This window comes from Felis catus, chromosome B3 (genome assembly GCF_018350175.1).
Source record: "Felis catus isolate Fca126 chromosome B3, F.catus_Fca126_mat1.0, whole genome shotgun sequence".
NCBI classification, from domain to species: Eukaryota; Metazoa; Chordata; class Mammalia; order Carnivora; family Felidae; genus Felis; species Felis catus.
Window position 1 is genome coordinate 33210325 of NC_058373.1, and position 22083 is coordinate 33232407.

At 39.1% G+C, this 22083-nt stretch overlaps 1 protein-coding gene across 7 annotated transcripts in view; it reads right to left on the reverse strand.

Annotated features, from left to right (window-relative positions):
- BBS4 (Bardet-Biedl syndrome 4) overlaps nt 1–22083 on the reverse strand; it is a 54963-nt gene that overhangs the window by 10059 nt on the left and 22821 nt on the right. For 4 of the 7 annotated variants that reach the window (XM_045059053.1, XM_011282956.4, XM_045059052.1 and 1 more), the window contains exons 3-7: nt 11212–11291; nt 8706–8769; nt 7211–7322; nt 6153–6225; nt 1231–1284 (exon numbers count right to left, since the gene is read on the reverse strand). In XM_045059053.1, coding sequence (XP_044914988.1) covers nt 1231–1284; nt 6153–6225; nt 7211–7322; nt 8706–8769; nt 11212–11291 — 383 coding nt within the window. Of the gene's footprint in view, nt 1–76; nt 1192–1230; nt 1285–4385; nt 4478–6152; nt 6226–7210; nt 7323–8705; nt 8770–11211; nt 11292–13923; nt 14002–22083 lie in introns of those variants that run through there. The other 3 variants (XM_019832085.3, XM_011282957.4, XM_045059054.1) reach the window with 3 other exon arrangements.

Consider the following 22083-nt stretch of genomic DNA (forward strand, 5'->3'; position numbering starts at 1 on the left):
AAAGACAGAGCTCCCCCTTTCTAACGCAGACACATCTCAGCAAACAGCCCCCACTACCCAAAAAACTAAAACATACCAAAACTGCTTGCTGACAGGACAGCTGGCAACATGAGGTGTCTGCCTCTGGAGCCACTTGGGAGAGTTTATACAAGATGATTAACCTTTTTGAGTGTTTTCTCCATCTTGGTATTCATACCCATGACTCATGCCTTCATAAGTCAAAGGGATGTCTTAGTACAGAAGACAGCACTGCCCTGAACTCAGTCCCAGCTGCACCTCTGACCAATTGCATTACCTTCCCCAGGGTGGACTGCATTTTCCTCACCAATATTTTGATAAATGAATGAATGGACTGTTCTCATTTATTCACTCAACATGTATCCACCAAGTATCTATTGTTCTAAGTACTAGGGATACCAGAGCTAATAAAACAAACCCCTTGCTCTGGAAGAGTTTATATCCTAACAGATATAAAGGGCTTCATTTAAGACATTCATTGATTCAACAAGTATTTACAGAAATGTCAAGTATTATATTTGCTCTGTTAGCTTTATAGTAAAATCTAAATATAATTCTCCTTCTCCTAAGTACAGGTCTGACCCAAGAACAATCCTATCTCTCCCTTGGCTCAGAATAATCTGATGAATAGAAATGTACTTGCTTGGAATATTCTTTGAGGAGAAAACTCTCCTAACCAAGCATATAACACTGTAGCTCTGCCCAGGAAACCTGAAGAAACCCACTAAAAATAAAAGTTCTCACACGGAAAATAACATTAAAAACAGAAACTCAAAACTCAGATCCACTTAAAACTAAAATTCATTTCCAATGACCTCAAAAACTAAAATCAGTTGCTGTCAGAGCATAAGACTTTTAACACTTTTAACACTTCCAGACTTAAGGGTTCACTTTTTGATATCTAAGTTTTATTGAACATTTGTTTCTATACTAGTAAATTAAACTGGGGTGGAGAAGAAGAGAGAAAAGCAATTAGATTGCCATTCCCTCGTAACAGTTCTAGAGTTTGTCATTTTGTTGCTAAAATATGGGGGGGAAAACAGATGGATGAAAAATAAGAATAAATATGGGGATGAATGTACATGGCACTTTGGATTTTTACTTCTCCAAATCTCTACAAGCACTTCCTAGAAATAATACAAAACCCTCAGCGAACCCTCAGTGAAGCCCCCAGCCAAGAACTCAACCACCACCACCATTTCCATCAATTACCTTTTTGAACTGTTTCAGATAAATGTAGCAAACTCCTAGGTTATGACAGATCTCCTACACATGAAAGAAAGTAAAATAGCATAGGTGTAAATTCCACAGTTACCAGCAGAATGAAACATCAGCCATCTGGGGATTGTACTGTTCAGCAAAACTTACATTTTAAATGACACAACAGGTATTTCATACCTAAATACATTTAAAAACCATTTTTTACGTTTATGAGAAAGAGAGTGTGTGCATGAGCAGGGAAGGGGCAGAGACAGGGAGAGAGAGAATCTCAAGCAGGCTCCATGCTGTCAGCACAGAGCCTGACATGGGGCTCAATCTCACAAACCTTGAGATCATAACCTGAGCTGAAATCTAGAGTCAGACACTTAACCGACTGAGCCACCCAGGCATCCCCATACTTAAATACACAAAATGGACTCTTTAAAAACTCAGATTATAGGAGATAAAAGCAGAATAAACAGGTGATCTTCCTGGGTGTTTGACGTACATACCCAGGCCACTCACCCCAAGCTTTCCTTCTCAGAGGAGACTTGCCACAGCCCCTGCTCCACCCGAAGGAAATTTGTGTGTATGTATACATAAATAAATATATGTGTGTGTCAGAGTCCCTTTCCTCGTAATCCAGAATTGGCTACATGATGTGGACTTGAGGACCAACAGCACCATCTGGAGGCCACTAAGACGGAATATATGTAATTGGAGACTGACAGCTGTAGTCTACAAACCCTGGCACAGACCAAATGCATCCTCTGCCTTTTCTTGTAAATAAAGTTTGATTAGAACACAGCCACAATCACTTGTTACACATTGTCTACAGAACTTTCACACTAGAACTTCAGAGTTAAGTAGTTCAAAAGAGACTATATGAAGCCACAAAGCTTAAAATATTCACTAGGCCTTTTACAGAAACAGTCTGCCAACTGCTGATCTACAGAAAGAGAAAATGAAGCAGAAATGCAGAGTAGCCACCTTGGTCACTAAAAGTTTTCCAGTTCTAGTTCACTGTAAGACAAGCCTGTGTTTCCCTGACCTTGAGTTTCATAAAATCGCTGAAGTTCCCTTATGCTGAATCCCCCTTTATTGACAGTAGCTTGAGAGAAAGGAGAAAGCAAAGGTGAGGACCTTCCTGTTGGTAGTGGAGAGATGCGGAAGCACATCCAGGCCCAGAAGCATCCCTGTCTGAAGAACCATGGACCCCAGAGCTCAGAGACAAATGGTTTAATAGGTTCCAAGTCTCTTAAAATAACAACAAGATAGGGAAAACTGATTGTGTACCTACTTCACATCAGGCTCTATGCCAGATGGTTTTCATATATGCATTACTATAATTTTCCCAGCAAATCTGAAATACAGGTGTAACGATTCTGATTTGAGAGATAAGAAAATTGAAGCTCAGAGAGGTTAAATAGTTTGCCTAACTTAAGCCAGGAGGTGTCAGCACTAGGATTTTTCTTTCTTTTTTTAGGTCTCTCTCTCAAAAATAAAATAAAACATTAAAAAAAATTAAAAAAACAAAACAAAACATAGAATCACCATGGACTCCTCATTCTGTCCCAACAACCATCCAGCCCATTCTCCCATCTACCCCACTAGTTTATAAAATATCAGATAGCATAACATTTCATCTACAACCTTTCAGTATGTATTTCTTTTTTTTCTTTTTAATTTTATTTATTTTGAGAGAGAGAAAGCGAGCGAGCAAGCAGGGAAGGGGCAGAGAGGAAGAGAGAGGGAGAAACAGAATTCCAAGCAGGCTCTGCACTATCAGCACAGAGCCTGACACAGGACTCGAACTCATGAACTGTGAGATCATGACCTGTGCTGAAACCAAGAGTCAGATGCTTAACTGACGGAGCCACCTAGGAGCCCCTCAATATGTATCTCTAAAGGATAAGGTTGTTTGTTTTTTTTTTTTTTGACTACCCACAATACCACTATCATACTTGGAAAATAGTAACTGCTCATATCAGATACTGATTTATGTTTAATAAACATAAAACCCATAAATGTCTCACAAACACACAATTTTTTCCCTTAAATCACAATCCAAATAACGTCCACACACGGCAAAGCACTGGGACCCGAACTCAGGCTTGCCTACAAAACTTGCGTACTTTCCCCTTTATCACGTAACAATGTACACACAGAGCTAGAAAAAGAAGAAATGCATCTGTGCTTGTCTTTTAAATGTCCTGAAAGCTAACTAACCCCCAACTCTTTAAAATAATTTTCAGGGTGCCTGGGTGCTCAGTTGGTTAAGCATCTGACTCTTGATTTTGGCTCAGATCATTATCTTCTGGTTCAAATGTTCGAGCCCCCCACCGGGGCTGTACAGAGCCTGCTGGGATTCTCTCTCTCTCCCTCTCTCTCTCTGCCCCTCCCATGCTCTCTCTCAAAATAAGTAAAATGAACTTAAACGAAAGTAGAAAATCATTTGCCATAGATATTACTTGAGAAGGCAGCAGCAAAAGGCCTTAAACTGACAACAAAGGAAATTTGAGAAGGAAAACAGAACAAATAAGAGTTAAATCATGTGTTTCACAGAACAAGGGAATCCAGCAGACATCCTGCAAAAGGCAGCTGGTACAGTGGAAAAATGATAGGCCTAAAGCGAGGAATCTCAGAGTCCAGGCCTGAATTCTAGCTCTGGTTCTGCCACCACCTCACTGTGCCCCCTTGAACAAGTCACTCCATCTAGCCAAAGCCTCAGCTTCTCACTCCCTCAGCCCAACTGGGTAAATTCTCCCTACTTAACAAAGCTGTTCCAGAAGTCAAAGGAGGTAACAGCAGGAGGAACTATTATCCCCCTGTTGCAGCTGGACTGTGGTATAAAGTAGGGCCACAGGAACTCACATAGCAAGTAGGACACAGAGGAGCAGCTCGGGGCATGACTACCTCTCCTGGTGCCAATGGAATGGTCATCCCAAGTGGTCAGTAACACCAAATGAGCTCTTTCAACCAACTGGAAGGATTAGCAGATACTCTCCATTCCTCCTGTGTGACTCTGAGCTCTCGTTTCACTTGGTCCCGATCTTCCTCTATCGGTTCTTTTCCTCTTCAGCTCAGCCCTTCAACACTTTTCCCTGGGTTCCGCCCTCAGCTCTCCAAAGAGTGATCTCATCCAATTTCATGCTTGTAGTCATTACCTTTATACTCTTGACTCCAAAATGTACATCTCTAGCCCAGAACACTGGAGCTTCAGACTTCTATATCCAGCCATGCACTGGACATGTCTCCATTTAGATGCCCTACCGGAAGCAAAAACTCATCAAGTCTACAATGTTAAAGACAGGATTTAGCTCTGTTTGGTTATCATCCTCCTCTCTTCCTTCCTGTATTTCCTATTCTAGCTGATTGTTCCATAACCCACCAATCCACCTTTGCGTCTCTGAGACCCAGCCCAGTTCCTGGCACGTAGCAAACATTCGTGTGTTGAAAGAATGACTAAATGAAGGAGTAAATGAATTATCCTTCGTCTGCAGCTTCACTTTGGCCTTTAGCTATAAAATACTTGGTGGCATTTGTCTTCAGACCTATGGAAGTGACCAAGAAACTGGAATTTTTTGAAAATAATGGTGTCATAAGAACTGCAGAGGAAATTTATGCTAACTCTCCGTACGAATCAATCTAATCCTTCACACATACATATTTCTTTCCAAGAATCATCACTATTGGGGAAAAAACCAACAGCACAAGAAAGAAGAACCAAAATAAAGAGAGGAAGCAAAAGATAATTCTGGAAAGCAGAACAAAACTTCAAGAGTCAGAGACATGGAGAGGCTATTGCAAGAAGACAAAAGACAAAGTTCTTAGAAATTAAAAATATAATTACTGACATAAAAAATAACTGAATGGATAAGATAATAACAATGTGAATAGCTAACAACAAAAATGATCTGGAGAATAGGATTCAGGAAATGTCCCTGAATGTACAGCAAAATGACAAAAAGCGGGACTATGTGAGATGCAAGTGAAGAGACACAGAGAACAAGTACAGAACACCGTTAATACAGTGGCAAACAGTGTGGCAGATGCCACTCGTTAATACCCACTCTCCTGATTTTTGTTACTAACAGACCCTAATTTTGTTCAGAATGTCAATGTGTCCAATGAAGAAACTACATTTCCCAGTCTTCTTTAAAGGGGGATAGTTCATATGACACAAGTGGCAGTCTTTTGGGGATTTTGGGGAAAGCTGTGCTTTCCTAATACAGGCTATATCTTTTTCTCTTCATTGCTTGTTTTTTCTCTCTGCCTGGAATGATGACATGATGTTGGAGCTGCAGTAGACGTCTTATGACCATGAAGAAAAAACCTCAGCTTTGACGTCCTTGGACCACCCAGTCAATGTTGGCAACTACTTACCTGGTATATGTTTCATGACAAAAAATAAACCCCTAATTGGCAAAGCCAATGTTCAATCAAAGTTTCTGTTGCAGTTACAATCCCTAACAAAGAGACAATAGAGGAGAAGAAAATCAAAGAAATACTCAAAGAAAATGTCCCTGACCCAAAACAGGGCAAGGATCTTCAGAGTGAAAGCCAACTTAGTGTCCACAGATGGGGATGGGGGTGGGGGGGGTAACACTTTTACACAAGTATTATTGATATTTCAGAACTCCAATGATAAAGAGAAAATCCTCGAAGCTTCTAGAGAGGAAAGTGGAGTTAATCAACAAGTAGCAGACTGGTAACAGACTGCCAGAAAACCATGCAGCAATGTCTGCTAAGTTATGAGGAAACATGGTTTGGTTTTTGATCTTATACTTAGGTAAATCATCAATCAAGTGTGAGGATAAAATAAAGACATTTGGGGCATGTAGGAATTCAGTAACAGTAACAAGACAGCCATATGACAAATGAAACCATCAGCAGGTCACTAATAACAAAGAACTTTAAAGTTCTCTACTTACCCAATCTGTCTGGTTAAGTTTAGCTGCTTCATTATATACTTCAATGGCAGCTTTATGTTTTCCCAAAAGAAATCTATGGGAGAAATACATTTTCTGTAATTGTTAACTAAAAGCTTTACAGGACTAACTCCACTAGTCCCCCATTTGACTCATATTCCATCCAGCAGAGAAATCTGGAAGCCCCTGCCTTATTAGCTGGCTGTGCTGTTTTGGCCGGTGAGGCTGGTCTCTATCAGTCACAGAAGCTCTTTTGGTAGGGACTGCACTGATAGCTATTCCAGGGTCTTGGCCTCATTCTACACCACTTTTAGTGAAAGTCTTCTGTAATTTATTTTCCACAATGTACCACACATGTAGAACAAAAAAGAAACAAACTGGTATATATACACCAGTTAAACAGGAGCTGCCATCATTTATTATCACCGTCTATTATAGGGACATGCCCTTCCTTTCCAAGACTAAATCTCTTTCCTCAACCTTGATTCTGGAGGGAGGCAAAGGCAAACCGGGCTCTATACAAAGGAAGTGCAAGTATGAATGACAATGTAGGTAAGAAAGTGGGGGTAGAAACCCCATGGGACACTTTACAGCTCCAGAGTAGAAAAATAGTGTACCCATCAGCTTAGAAAGACTTTGGAGGTTGCTTGCATGGAGGCACCATTAGGGCATTCGCTCAACAAACACTTACTGAAACTTACTATGTCAAGTATTATACCAAGTGTTGGAACAGTACATGAAAAACATTCCATGGGTTGCCAATAAGATTAGGGGACTGAGGGCACAAGATGTCCCTATTTATATGATAAACAGTATCAGTGTTGCCCCCATCAAACTAGACTATACAATGTTTAAAATACTCAACTCCTTTATACTTGTTGACTTATTTTCTCAAGTTTCAAAATTAATCCACTCTTCAAAGGGGATCCCCATATATCTACTAAGCCACTCTCCCTCTACGTATCGGGTTGATCAGGCTGTCAGAAGCAGGCTCGGACTGAGAACGCATTTTACATCGTTCTCTGTGAGTGCCCAGGACTTCTGAGGCAACAAATACTCACAAAGATCTGGCCACCTGCTTGAGGTTATCAGCACACTGAGGGCTGAGAACAGCGCACGTCTGAAAGAGTTCTAGGGATTCTTGGATATTTCCTTCTAGGCGAAATATTAATGCTGCCAAGGATAGAAAACACAGAAAAAACTCATCACATTCTAGGAAGAACAGAGTCTGGTATCAGAAAAACTGAAGAAGGAGGAGTAAGAAATCATACCAAAGAAATCCTTTGGATAATTGTATCTTTAATACAATCAGCTCAGACCTCAGGTAGGCTAAAACAAGTAGCAGAGTTGCTGACAATATAAAACCTTTTTAAATAAGGTATCTCAGGGGTGCCTGGGTGGCTCAGTTGGTTGAGCGGCCAACTTCGGCTCAGGTCATGATCTCGCAGTCCGTGAGTTTGAGCCCCGCGTCGGGCTCTGTGCTGACAGCTCAGAGCCTGGAGCCTGTTTTGTATTCTGTGTCTCCCTCTCTCTGACCCTCCCCCATTCATGCTCTGTCTCTCTCTGTCTCAAAAAATAAATAAACATTAAAAAAAAATTTTTTTTTAAAGTAAAAAAAAAAAATAAGGTATCTCAAACCTACCTGCCCCTCTACCCAGTACCCACCATGCAGATAGTCAGGTGCCTTGAAAGTTATCCCACAAATTCTTCATAATAAGAACATTCCTGGTCTTCCCTGTCAAACACTCTATTTATCAGAATTCAGACTTCCATCTAGGAGTTTCCAGAGTACACCCAAACAGGACAAGTGAAATCAAAAAGATTCTGGCCAAGAATGCACTAATATTCCAGACTTGATTTTCAGTAACACAACCTATTGGAATCAGTAATTTTTCCCAGGCCTGAGTTTTCAGAAGAATTTTCGTGTTTAAGTATTATGAGGCACTGCGAGTCTGGCACCTGTAATAGTGGGAATAAAAAAGCACTTTTCTTGCCATGATGTCCTAGATGTGTCAAGTATCCTGCAAATGTCATAAAATTACATATTAATCTGGAGACTACCAATCCACTGAGTGGTAAACAAAACTGTTCATTTATACCAAAGAGTCAGTGGTTCCTGTATTTGGTTTCTGATGAATTTCATCTACTTTCCACCTCATCCTGTATACCTCTAGGCTTCTTCTCTTCATCCTAACGCCCTTATAAAAAATCCTCAAGGCTTCCGTCATCTTCTGTAGCCTGACTACAAAGGACAGTCCCAAAAGCCCTTCTGGGCTTGAAGCTGCTGCCTGAGGCAGGGACCCTAACATCCATTCTGAAAACATTAGCCAGACACTGGAAAAGGGGGAAAGAACGGCAGCAAATTTTTTCTAACAGAACTAGTCATTTCTGAGGTCAAATCCAGCATAAGAATTATGTTCTGATTTCAAAAAACATAATACTGAATAAGATCTTTGTAGAACATTTGAATTTAAAGTGTTTCGTAAGTTGTTTGCTCTTCTTTTGAAACCTAGGCCAAGAATGCATTTCTCTAGCAAGAAGAGAACTATGTCTTACCTTGGACATAGATAGCATATTCACATAACCCCTGAGTCTCCTGAAGCTGCTCTTTGATAACAGCCTGAAAGAGGAAGAAAAATACTTGTAAGTCATGGTTAGGTGTCCTGAAGTGGATTTTTTGTTTTAATTTTTTTTTAATGTTTATTTATTTTTGAGAGAGAAAGAGTGCAAGTTGGGGACGGGCAGAGAGAGAGGGAGACACAGAATGAATCCAAAGCAGGCTCCAGGCTCTGAGCTAATAGCACAGAGCCTGACACGGGGCTCAAACCCACAAACTGAGATCATGACCTGAGCTGAAGTCAGACGCTTAACCAACTGAGCCACCCAGGTGCCCCAGTGTCCTAAAGTGTTTTTAAGAAAAGTAGAGGTGGACAAGGAGCATATATAAGAAATCTAGTATATAAATAATTACTAATAATGTTCACTTGGAATTTTTTTAAATCTCAACTCTTTTATGGTTACTTACTATAGAACAGGGGTCAGCAAACTATGGCCCACAGGCCAAATCTGAGCCAAACAGGCTATTTTTGTACAGCTCTCAAGCTAAGAGTATTTTCCTATTTTAAAGGGTTATAAAAAAAAAGAGAGAGAGAGAGAGAAGATGAAGAATATGAAAGAGACTGTGGCCGACAAAGTCCAAAATATTTACTATCTGGCCCCTACAGAAAAAGTCTGTCAACCCCTGTCTAGAATCTTACTAGGCAAGCTAAGGGGAATAGGAAGATTTCCAGGCACCATTATAGATGCTAGGGGCTCTCTGATGAGCAAAACACAGGTTTTTCCTTGCTCCCATGACAGGCTAAGCTTGGGATGCTATAGGAGCACCTGAGTCTAACTTAGAGAATCAAAGAAGGCTTTCTGGAGTAAACAGTTTCAAATCCTGTGTTGGCAGCGGGTGGAGGAGAAGCCGAGATGACTAAGAGAGTCCGAGAGAGAAGGGCCTCAAACACCAGGCTAAAAATGTTGAGAGCAATGGGAGAATCTTGGTAAGTTTTAAACAGGAGGTAACCTGATTCAATTTGCTCTACAGAAAAGTCATTTTGGAAGCACTGATGAAAACAGATGGAAAGGAGGCAAGATCGGTATAAGAATTCCTGTGATAATTTAAACAAAAATTATGGGAATTAACTAAGGCATGGAGAGGGAATGAAGTGGAAAATTTCAAGAGATAGTAAACAAGGATCACCAAAACTTAATGATTATCTATATTATATTAGGAAAAATGGGTCAGGGGAGCCTGACAGACAGATGAGTGAATGATGGTACCTAGCCCCGAGACAGGGTACAAGAGAAGGAATAGGTTTGGAGGAAAGCAGATAAATTCAGCTACAGAAGAGTTGAATTTGAAATACTTGTGAAGCATTAGTAGGTATCAGATTAGTTTGAAGATCAGGAAGAGGTGTGTGAAATGAGCTGAGAAAGGGGCCAAGGATAGGACCTAGGAACATCTCCAATGCTTAAGAAATAAACAAGGAAGAGATGCCAAAAACAGGAAACAGAGAAAGTTGTCAAAAAAGGAAAAGGGGCAGTGCCTAGGTAGCTCAGTGGATTAAGCATCTGACTCTTGATTTCAGCTCAGGTCAGGATCTCACAGTTCATGAGATTGAGCCCCAGGTCAGGCTCTGCACTGTAATCTACAAGGGATTGTCTCTCCCTCTCTCTCTCTCCCCCTCCTCTCCTGTCTCTCTCAAAATGGTCTCTCCTCTCTCTCTCAAAATAAATAAATAAACTTTAAAAAAAAAAACAACAGGAAAAGGGAAAAAAGAAAAGGATAGTAGTATCACAAAAGGAAAGAAAGAACCCTTTTAAGATTCATACTGGTACTAACCATTTCTAGTTCTGTACATTGCCATAGGTACAAATGCCACAGGTAAAACTTTGAAACTATAACCTTAGAAGCATGACAAAGTTCCAAATGCCATAAGACAGTTTCAAGGATATATTTTGCATGTTAATACTATTGTCTGCCAGCAAGTATATAACATGTATAGTATGTTTCCAAAGATATAGTTTAGAGAAAAAGGAAATACAAATTGTTTTTAAATATACAAATGATGATCAAGTTCATCAAAATAAGAGAATTATAAAACTCAATGAAATACCATTTTTCACCTATCCAGAGATGAGAAAGTTAAATACTATGCTGTGTTGAACACTGGCCATTCACCATGAGAGCAACAAGTCCCAGAGAGCGGCTGCTCCTTTACCCTGGTCTTGAAATGAGAAGACACATGGAGCACACATGAATCTGACCCCCAGCCTGTAGTCAGACCCAACCAACCCACAGCCAATCTGGAGGCCCATGAGCAATAATTAAATGTCTGCTGTTAGAAGCCACTGAAATTTTGAGGTTGTTAACAGCATTATCCTAGCAAAAGCTAACCAATATACACAGTGTGGGGAAACAGGAATTCATATGTTATTAGTGGGATTTAAGAGCCACAATTGTTAGCTATCTAATCAAAGCCTGCCTCTCATGGTCTCTGTCATTACAATCTCTCACCTTGCATGCTTCATAATCCTTCCGTATATAGTGAAGATGTATCAACCAGTTCTGCTTCTCCAAAATAGGAAACTCTTGAGCTGGTGAGCATATTTTGACAAAACAAACATAATAGCCATTGTTAGATTTTCTCCTTTAGCATCGTGCTCACATTTAACCATAAACCTATGGCAGTATTGCTTTAAATTCTTCATGCTGTTGACCACAAGAATGTACAGGTTTTTAAACTAATAGATATTTGTCCTACTATTACACATTGAATATTACACATTGAATATTACACTTCTCAGTTTTTTGTGGCTCATAGTGTCAGTTTCTCAAATGGTAACTTGGCCTGAAAAAAATAAAATAATTCTTTTGTTACTTCTCTCTCTCTCCCTGGTTACTGAAGGTGAATACGAAGAATTTCTAAGAAATATTTCAGGAATGTTACCAACAAAAAAATACATAACACAGTTAACATCCCATCTGATAGATCAGAGGACCAAAAAGAGTTAAATATGGTTCTAGCAATAACAAGGTAAAACATTATACTGTTGTCCAGGAATGAGAAGGACAATGACCAAAAAAATCTATTTGAGCCACTGAAAATGATTCATGATAAACCATAAAATGAGTTACTATCCTTCGAATTCAAAGGATTAAAAATATGGGTAAAAATTCATTAAGAAATTATTTTTCTATGAAAGAAAGAGAAGGGTTCACACCAACCTCAGAATAGTTGTGAGGAAGGGGGTGGGAGGAAAGTTAAAAAGGAGGGACTTCAGCTCATTAATGCTTTCATTTCTCAAAAAAGAATAAAAATCTCTAAAGTATACATAACTACATTTTTTTAATTTGTTAAATCTGGCCAGTGAGTACACAGATGTTTGTATTTTTTAATGCACTTTAATATATATTTGAGATATTCCCTTTTAAAAACATAAAAGAAAGGGAATAGCAGGAAACAAGATGGAAATGATTTCTAATTATTTGTGATCATTCTGTTCCAGAATCTTAGGAGATACATCAAGGCAAAAGCTAACACTTGCAGGTCCATAATATAACAGGAAGGAAAAGAAGTTTCCTGTGACCCCGAGTTAATGGTGTCAGAACACAATAACAAAGTATTGCTGCTTAGTCCTTCCCAAGAACAGGGATTGTCAATGGAATTTATAAGGTAAAATTGTGACAGAAAGAATGGGTATGGTTTCATATGCCAAAAGGAAAAGAAGGTAAAGTGTTCAACAGCACTATACTCTTCACCTTCCAAAAACCCACACTCTGAGTGGGACTGCCCTTCTTCCTAGTTGAGATTCTCTGATGACTTCTGTTTCCTTCCTTCTTTCCTTAAGCTCCCTCAACTGTCAGATCTTAGCCTTTCATGTTCTGCCTAACCCACTTCCAGAATTAAATTTCCTACAAAAGGCCATACTGATCACCAAGTTTAGAGATGGGTGTGGTGCTCGTGCACACATGTCAAGTGGGTAAAGAAATACACCATGATGAATAGTTCTGGGGCAAGTGGCTTACTGAGTAATCTTGGGCCAAGTCTCATTTGTACGGCCTATTCCTCTGTCACATGCCCCCTCAAGGGAAAGAGTGCAAGGAGACACTGAACCCTTTGAGTTTAAAATATGACTAAGTATCATTGCTTCTACAGCTTCAGGCTATAGACAAAATTCATAAAATGTAAATCAGAGTTTTGCTATTTTTAAAACTTCACAATAAAAGATGAGTAATTTTTTGTTTTTCCTGGATAAAGAATGGAGGAAAAAAATATTCAATCTGTAAAATAATTTAAGAGCCCAGAGGCCCATGAAATGCAAACCTAGTGGGGCGCCTGGGTGGCTCAGTCGGTTGAGCGGCCGACTTCAGCTCAGGTCATGATCTCGCGGTCAGTGAGTTCGAGCCCCGCGTCGGGCTCTGTGCTGACAGCTCAAAGCCTGGAGCCTGTTTCAGATTCTGTGTCTCGCTCTCTCTCTGACCCTCCCCCGTTCATGCTCTGTCTCTCTCTGTCTCAAAAATAAATAAACGTTAAAAAAAAAATTAAAAAAAAAAAAAAAAAGAAATGCAAACCTAGGGATTAAAAGAAGGGAAGCCATCGCCAAATCTGGCTTAAAGGTCATTTCACACTCCTGGAGATATAATTTGTCTAAAAGCTAAGAGAATTCTAGCTTCATCAAAGACTGGAATTTCACTGTCCTATTTCTAACTGTGTGATCTTGGGAAATATAGTTTCCTCATCTATAAAATAGAGACTCATTCATTCATTCATTCAACAAATATTCACTGAGCACCTACCATGTGCCAGGTCCTATTCTAGGCATTGACAATACAAAAGTGAACCAAACTGACCTCCTGCCTTAAATCAGTGGGGACAGGATTGGGGGTAAGTCAGAGAGTGCTAACAGAAGGGACAGATGATAATAAAGTAAGTTTTATAGGAGTGGTATTTTTCTACAAAAGCAGAGGACAAGGAGTACAGGTAAGGGGTTACACATTTAAATAGGAAGGTCAAGGAATAAAATATCCTCACAGAGTTGTGAGGACTGAATGACAATATATATAAAGAGGTTCAAATTCTGGCATATAATTAAGCTCTACAGAAGTGTTAGCTGTCGCTATTATTTTTATTATCTGCATTATTATTTATTTTCTAAGATGAGGGAATTCTGGATGCCTTAGAAATCCCTAGAGTCTGTAAGTCTTGAGTCTATGTTAGAATTTTACCTGTAAATGTGTAAGTTGAATTTCTTGTATCCCAAATCATTGCTCACTCCAATTCCCACTACAAACAGGGGTACTGGTTCTTACATGCTTTCACCAAGTATTATGACAATTACCTATGTGAAAGATCCTCTAAAAAAAGATAGACATGTAAAGGCAAAGCACAGCCTCCTCTATTTTACAGCAGAGCAGGGCAGTCATCTCTGATGCTACACTTCAGGAACCTCTATTATCACAGAGGTCAGGTGGCCGGCTGATGAGATGAAGACAAGGTAATGCCTTTCAGCCGCTGCACCTCATTCCTATCTCCAGTTCCCACCCTGCCCCTCCACCATCACTGAGGCAGTAGGGGTGGAAAGCTGGCAACCTGGCAACCATACTCCCTTGGCCCTTCTATTCTCCTGCCCCCATTCTACTCTTTTGTGACATCTCTCCTCTTTCTTTCCCCACTAAGGATACACCAGACTTCTATCTTAAACAATTACACAACCAAATAAACATAACAGTACAAGAATTCTTCTCCCTTGTAATTTGTCCTAGGGGCCAAAGTCTCTTAGTAATGGCCCTAACTCAAATTTTTATCTTAAACTTTGATCAGTGCTAGGGAATAACATACCAGAAAAATGAAAGCTGAGCAGAAAATTATTGTGCCTTGAATTCTTAGCTGAAAAATCTTCTAAAATAACTAAGACTTTTAGAAGTACATTATAAATGAACCCTTCTTTGGTAAAGGATCTCTTCCTGGATAAGCAGACACATCACGCATGGTTTTTATATGTAGAATTCCCATCCTGATTCAATACCAGCCTTCTCTGGGACCTACAGCAAGTTATTTAACTTCTCTGGGCCTCCATTTTTCCCTCTATAATTTTCACTGGAAAACTACGAAAAATCTGAAAGTGGCCACTCAATAAATGTTAATTTCTTCATGTTATAACAGGACTTCTAACACTTTACTATCTCAATTTGGGACATGAAAAGATACAACAAGTCTTCTCCTGAGGTAAAGAAAACAAAAGTAAAAAGAAACTACTGGGACTACATCAAAATAAAAAAGCTTCTGGACAGCAAAGGAAATTAACAAAACTAAAAGACAATCTACTGAAATGGAGACGATATTTACAAATGATATATCCAATAAGGGGTTAGTATCCAAAATACATAAAGAACTTATACAACTCAACACCAAAGAAATAATCCAATTTAAAAAATGGGCAAAAGACATGAACAGTCATTTCTCCAAGAAAGACATACATGTGGCCAACCAACACATGAAAAAATGTTTAACTTCACTCATCATCAGGGAGATGCAAATCAAAACCACAATGAGATATCACCTCACACCTGTCAGAATCAACAACACAAGAAACAACAAAACAAGTGCTGATGAGGATGTAGAGAAAATGGAACCCTCATGCACTGTTCATGGGAATAAAAACTGGTGCAGCCACTGTAGGAGACACTACGGAGGTTCCTCCAAAAATTAAAAATAGAACTACCATTATGATTCAGTAACTGTACTACTGGGTATTTACCCAAAGAATACAAAAAAGACTAATTTGAAGAGATATGCATCCCTATGTTTATGGCAACATTATTTACAATAGCCAAGATATGGAAGCAGCCCAAGTGTCCATCAATGGATAAAGAAGATGTGGTACATATATGCAATGAAATATTACTCAGCCATAAAAAAGATGAAATTTTACCATTTGTAACAACACGGATGGATATAGAAAGTATAATGCTAAGTGAAATAAGTCAGTCAGAAAAAGACAAATATCATATGATTTCACTCATGTGGAATTTAAGAAACAAAACAAACAAAGGGAAAAAAAGAGAAACCAAAAAACAGACTCTTAACAGAGAGCAAATGGATAGACCAAAGGGGAGGGGTGGGGGAATAGGGAAATAGGTAAAGAGTATTAAGAGTACATTTATCTTGGGATGCCTGGGTGACCTAGCTGGTTAAGCATCTGACTCCTGATTTTGGCTTAGGTTATGATCTTTTGTGAAACAGAGCCCCACGTCAGGCTCTGAGCCCACTTGGGATTCTCTCTCTCCCTCTCTCTGACCCTCCCTGCTGACACTAACGCTCTCTCTCTAAATAAATAAATACTTTTAACTTTTGAAATGTCTATTTTTGAGAGCCAGGCAGTGAGAGTGGGGGAGGGGCAGAGAGAAAATGGGACAGAGGATCCAAAGCAGGCTCCACGCTGACAGCAGAGAGCCCAATGCCAGGCTCAAACCCACAAACTGCAAGATCATGACCTGAGCCAAAGTCAGACACAAGCGACTGAGCCACCCTGGTACACCAAGAGTATACTTGTTTTGTTGAGCACTGAGTAATATATGGAATTGTCCAATTGCTATATTGTACACCTGAAATTAACATTAACACTGTACATGTACACTGGAATTAAAAGAAAAGAAAGATGACACATCTTGAAACAAATGTAAATGTAAGATATTTTTTTTACTTGAGCTCTGTGATTATCAGTCAGGTTTAACAAGGGACCATAAAAACCACTTGAGAATTTACAACAGAGGGACTTCAATGCAGTGAACAGGTTAAGGGGCACCTGGGTGGATCAGTCAGTTAAGCGTCTGACTTCAGCTCAGGTCATGATTTTGCGGTCCATGAGTTCAAGCCCCACGTAAGGCTCTACGCGATCATAATAGCTCAGAGCCTGGAGCCTGCTTCAGATTTTGTGTCTCCCTCTCTCTCTGCCCCTACCCCATGCTCACTCAGGCTCTCTCTCTCTCTCAAAAAATACAGAAATATTAAAATACAAATTTAAAAAAAATTAAAAATAAAACAAGCAAAAACCTTAATATTTCTTTCACAAAAGAAATGACAAGTATATGAAAAAGCGTTCAACTTACTTAGTCATAAGGACAATGCAAATTAAAGTCATAATAAGATACTACAACATATCTACCAGCATGTCTAATATGAAAAAGACTGAGAGTAACAAATGTTAGTAAAAATTCAGGGCAATCAGAAATCTCATAATTGCTGGTGGGACAGTACAATTACACAACCACTTTGGCAGTCTCTCATAAAATTAAAATATACACTTTATATATGGCCCAGCAATTCCATTCCCTAGGTACTTACTGTAGAGAAATGAAAACACCTACCACACACACACACACACACACACACACACACACACACAGATGTGTAAATGAATGTTCATAGAAGCTTTTACATGATACTCAAAATCTGGAAACAACACAAATGTTCACCAATAGGAGAATGGATAAAATGGTATATTCATTTATACAATGACACATTATACAGTACTTTAAAAAAATAAACTACTGATACATTATTGCAACATGGATGAACCTCAAAAACACTATGTTGAGGAAAAGATACCAAAAGCTACACAGTACATATCATATGATTCCCTCTGTATGAAGTTCAAGCACACACAAAATTAATTTACAGGGACAGAAATCAGAATAGCCCCCTCTAGAGAACTGAAGGGAGGACTGACTGTAAAGGGGCACGAGGAAACTTTCTGGGTGATGAAAATGATATGAGTGATGATTACATGAGTATATGTATGTGTCAAAATTCAATGGGGTGCCTGGCTGGCTCAGTTGGTTAAGCATCCAATTCTTGATTTTGGCTCAGGTCATTATCTCACAGGTTTGTTGAGTTTGAGCCCCATATCAGGCTCCGTGCACTGATAGTGCAGAGCCTGCTTGGGATTCTCTCTCTCCCTCTCTCTCTCTCAAAATAAATAAACTTTCAAAAAAATTCAAAATCTGGGCACTTAAGATTTGTAGATCTTATTAGCACTTCCATTTAAAACTTAGCATTGTTCCTCAAAAAAATCAAACAATAGTATATGGTCCAGCACTTCCACTCTTGAGTAGATACCCAAAAGAAATGAAAGAAGGGAGCCTGTTTCTGCATTTGCTGCTAAGGTGCTTGGTCCTTCCAAGGAAGCTAAGGCCATGTTGGGGTAAAGCCCTCACTTCATCCTGTGAATAGCCTGGCCGCCAGCTGCCAGCCCAACACTTTCACCTGCATCTACTGGCCCCTCATCCTGCACAATGATGAGGTAACAGTTACAGAGATAAGATGAATGTTCTCATTAATGCAGCCAAAGTAAGTGCTGGACCTTTCTGACCAGGCTTGTGTGCAGAGGCTCTCGCCAACGTCAACATGGAAGCTTCATCTGCAGTGAAAGGGTGGTGGACCTGCCCCAGCAGGAAACCCTGCCCCCTCCACAACTGCTGCCTCAGCTGAGGAGAAGTGAAGCAAGGAGGGAAGAACCTGAGGAGTCTGATAACATGGGCTTTGGTCTATTTGACTAAACCTTTTTGTAACATATTCAATAAAAAGCTGGACTAAGGAAGGAAGGAAGGAAGAGAAAGAAGGAAGGAAGGAAGGAAGGAAGGAAGGAAGGAAGGAAGGAAGGAAGGAAGGAAGAGAAAGAAGCAAGGAAGGAAAAGAAAGAAAGAAAGAAAGAAAGAAAGAAAGAAAGAAAGAAAGAAAGAAAGAAAGAAAGAAAGAAAGAGAAGGAAGGAAGGAAGGAAGGAAGGAAGGAAGGAAGGAAGAAATAATTAAGAAAGATGAAATTAAAACAGGGATTCAAACAGACACTTGTACACCATGTTCATAGCAGTGTTACTGACAACAGCCAGAAAGTGGAAGCAACTCAAATATCAACAGCTGAATGGATAAACCAAATGTGGTATATACATACAATGGAATATTATTCACCCTTAAAAAGGAATACAATTCCAACACCTGCTACAACATGGATGAACCTTGAAGGTATACATTGCTAAATATAATAAGCCAGACACAAAGGACAAATATTATATGATTCCACTTATACGAGGTATACCTAAGCAAATTCATAGAGACAGAAAATAGAATGGTGTTGAATAAAGAAAATGTGATACATACACACAAACACACACACCAGGAATATTATTCAGCCGTAAAAAAGAAGGAAAGTTCTTCCATTTGTGAAATAGATTGACCTTGTGCGCGTTAAGTCAAATAAAGTCATTGAGAAAGATAAATACTGCATGATCGCATTGATATGTGGAATCTAAAAAAAAAAAAAAAAAAAAAAATTGAACTCATAGAGTATAGATTGGTGGTTACCAGAGGTAGGAGTGGAGGGTGGGCAAAATGCATAAAGGGAGTCAAAAGGTGTAAACGTTCAGTTATATGACAAATAAATTCTGGGATGTAATGTACAGCATAGTGACTCAAGTAACTCAACTGAAAGTTGCTAAGAGATGAGATCTTAAAAGCTCTCATCACACACAAATATACACAAAAATTCTGTAATTATACGAGGTGATAGATTTTAACTAAACTTATTGCGGTATCATTTTGCAATATACGTATCTATCAAATCATCATATTGTATACCTAAAATCAATACAATGTTATATGTCAATTATAACTCAATAAAACTGGAAGGGGTACCTTGGTGGCTCAGTCAGTTAAACATCTGACTTGTTTTGTTTTGTTTTTTTTTAATGTTTATTTTTGAGAGAGAGAGAGAGACAGAGCTGGGGAGGGGCAGAGAGAGAGAGGGAGACACAGACTCTGAAGCAGGCTCCAGGCTCTGAGCTGTCAGCACAGAGTCTGATGTGGGGCTTGAACTCATGAACTGTGAGATCATGACCTGAGCTGAAGTCAGCCACTTAATCAAATAAGCCACCCAGGCGCCCCAAGCATCTGACTCTTAATTTTGGCTCGGGTTGTGATCCCAGGGTCGTGGGATAGAGCACTGTGCCAGGCTCCGTGCTGAGCATGGAGCCTGCTTGAGATATCCTTTCTCTCTCTCCCTCTGCCCCTCTCCCCTACTAGTGCTCTTGCTCTCTCTAAAATAAAAGAAAAAATTAAAAATTAAAAATTAAAAATTAAAAATAAAATAAAATAAAATAAAATAAAATAAAATAAAATAAAATAAAACTGGAAAAAAAGAAAAAGAAAGTAGAATGGTGGTTACCAGGTGTTGAGGGAAGGGAGTAATGGAGAGTTATTGTTTAATGGGTATAAAGTTCCAGTTGGAGAAGATGGAAAAGTCTGGAGATGGATGGTGGTGACAGTTGCAGAACAATGTGAACGTACTTAATGCCACAGAACTGTATATTTAAAAATGGTTAAAATGATAAATTTTATGTTCTATATATTTTACCACAATAATAAAAGATGCCAATGCTCAGCTCAATTTAATCAGTGCAGTGGTAGCGCAAAAGCCAGATTACAATAGACTAGGAAAACAGGGTTGAATACATGGAGACAAGAGAACTATCCCTTCAAAAAGCAAAAAGCAAATCAATAAAAGTCATTCACTGTTACAGTAGAAACAGTAAAGTGAGAGAACTGTCAATGAAAGATGCTGTGAGAGCAATTTCATGCGGATTGTAAACTAAATTAGACAACATCGAAATAACCTTCTAACTCTACAACTCTCTATACACAAGAAAACACAGAAAAAGGGAAATGTATTAATGAAGTCAAAAGCATGTATCTATATGGAGCACTTGGGTGGCTCAGTCGGTGTCCAACTTTGGCTCAGGTCATGATCTCATGGTTTGTGGGTTCAAGCCTTGCATTGGCCTCTGTGCTGACAATTCAGAGCCTGGAGCCTGCTTCAGATTCTGTGTCTCCCTCTCTCTCTACCTCTCCCCCACTTGCACTCTCTCTCTCTCAAAAAAATAAATATTAATAAAAAAAATTTTTAAAGCATGTGTCTATAAAATCATTACTGAGAACCAAATATACAGATAGTAATTAGTCCGTAAAAGAAATTGTTACACATAGTATAGGAAATGACCTATTTCCAGAATATCTGTAACATTCCCAACCTCCACAACCTTTAAATTCCTTAAGGTTTTAAGAATTACTGACAACTTAAAAATACTCTATGGAAGCAACCCAAATATCCATCAACAAATAAATTGATAAACAAAATGTGGTATATACACACAATGGAATATTATTCAGCCTTAAAAGGGAATGAAATTCTGTACAACATGGATGAACCCTGAGAACATAAAAAAGACACAGACAAATACTGTATGATTTTGCTTATATGAAACATCTAGAAGGGGCAAATTCAGAGACAGAAAGTAGAACAGAGGTTAGCAGGGGTTAGAGGTAAGGGGGAAATGGAAAGTTATTATTTAACAGGTATATAGTTTCTGTTTGGGGTGATGAAAAAGGTTTTGAAATAGAAGGTGATGGTTGTACAACATAGTGAATATAATTAATGCCACCGAACTGTACACTTAAAAATGGTTACATATATCTTGCCACAATAAAAATTTTTTTTTCTTCTATTAAAAAAATACTCTGAAAGCAAACCTCAAGCTGAGTTAAGTTTCTCACAAGTAAATATATTGCCTCAGGTTGTAGACAAAACTCATCCTGGGCTATAGCCACCCCAAAATGGAAAAGGTCTCCAATGGAGATTCCTCTAAGAAAGGAAATATACCCATGAAGGAAATCAATTCACTCACCTCAATGATGGATAAGGTCCTCAACTGAAAGCCAGAAGAAAGTCACCTGAGGTCATTCATAAGGAGAAATGAAGAGGACTTAAGTAGCCCCATGTGGGATATTATTTTCTCAGAACCATCAAGTAATTCTGATAAACAATTCCAAATAAGAAGTTGCTTGTTCTTGAAAAAGTCCAGATATATTTGGACAAAAATCCCAAATAGGAAGTTGTTTACCCTTTCCACAGTTGGCACTCACTACCCTCAAGACTAGAGTCAAACCAGGATATGAGCCTCTCAGGCTGAGGGGTGTGGTTGGGGGACAACATCCAAATCCAGACACAGAGCTTCTCAGTCAAAATGCCTTCAATTACTGCTTGGTCAGATGAAGTCTTTCTGCCTGTTAATCCAACTTCTGTGTGAATTCCTTATGTTAAAGCTATTAACTTCCTACCTTCTATTTTCAAGTGTCATACTATTTATTTAACCAGAGCAATGGTTTTCAACTAGGAACAATTTTGCACCCTAGAGACATACGGCAATACCTGGAGATGTTCAGTTGTCACAACTGGGCACTACTAACCTGCATTAGGTAGAAGATACGGATGCTGTTAACATCCTACAATATATAGGACCTCTCCCACAGGAAAGAACTCATCATGTCCAAAATGT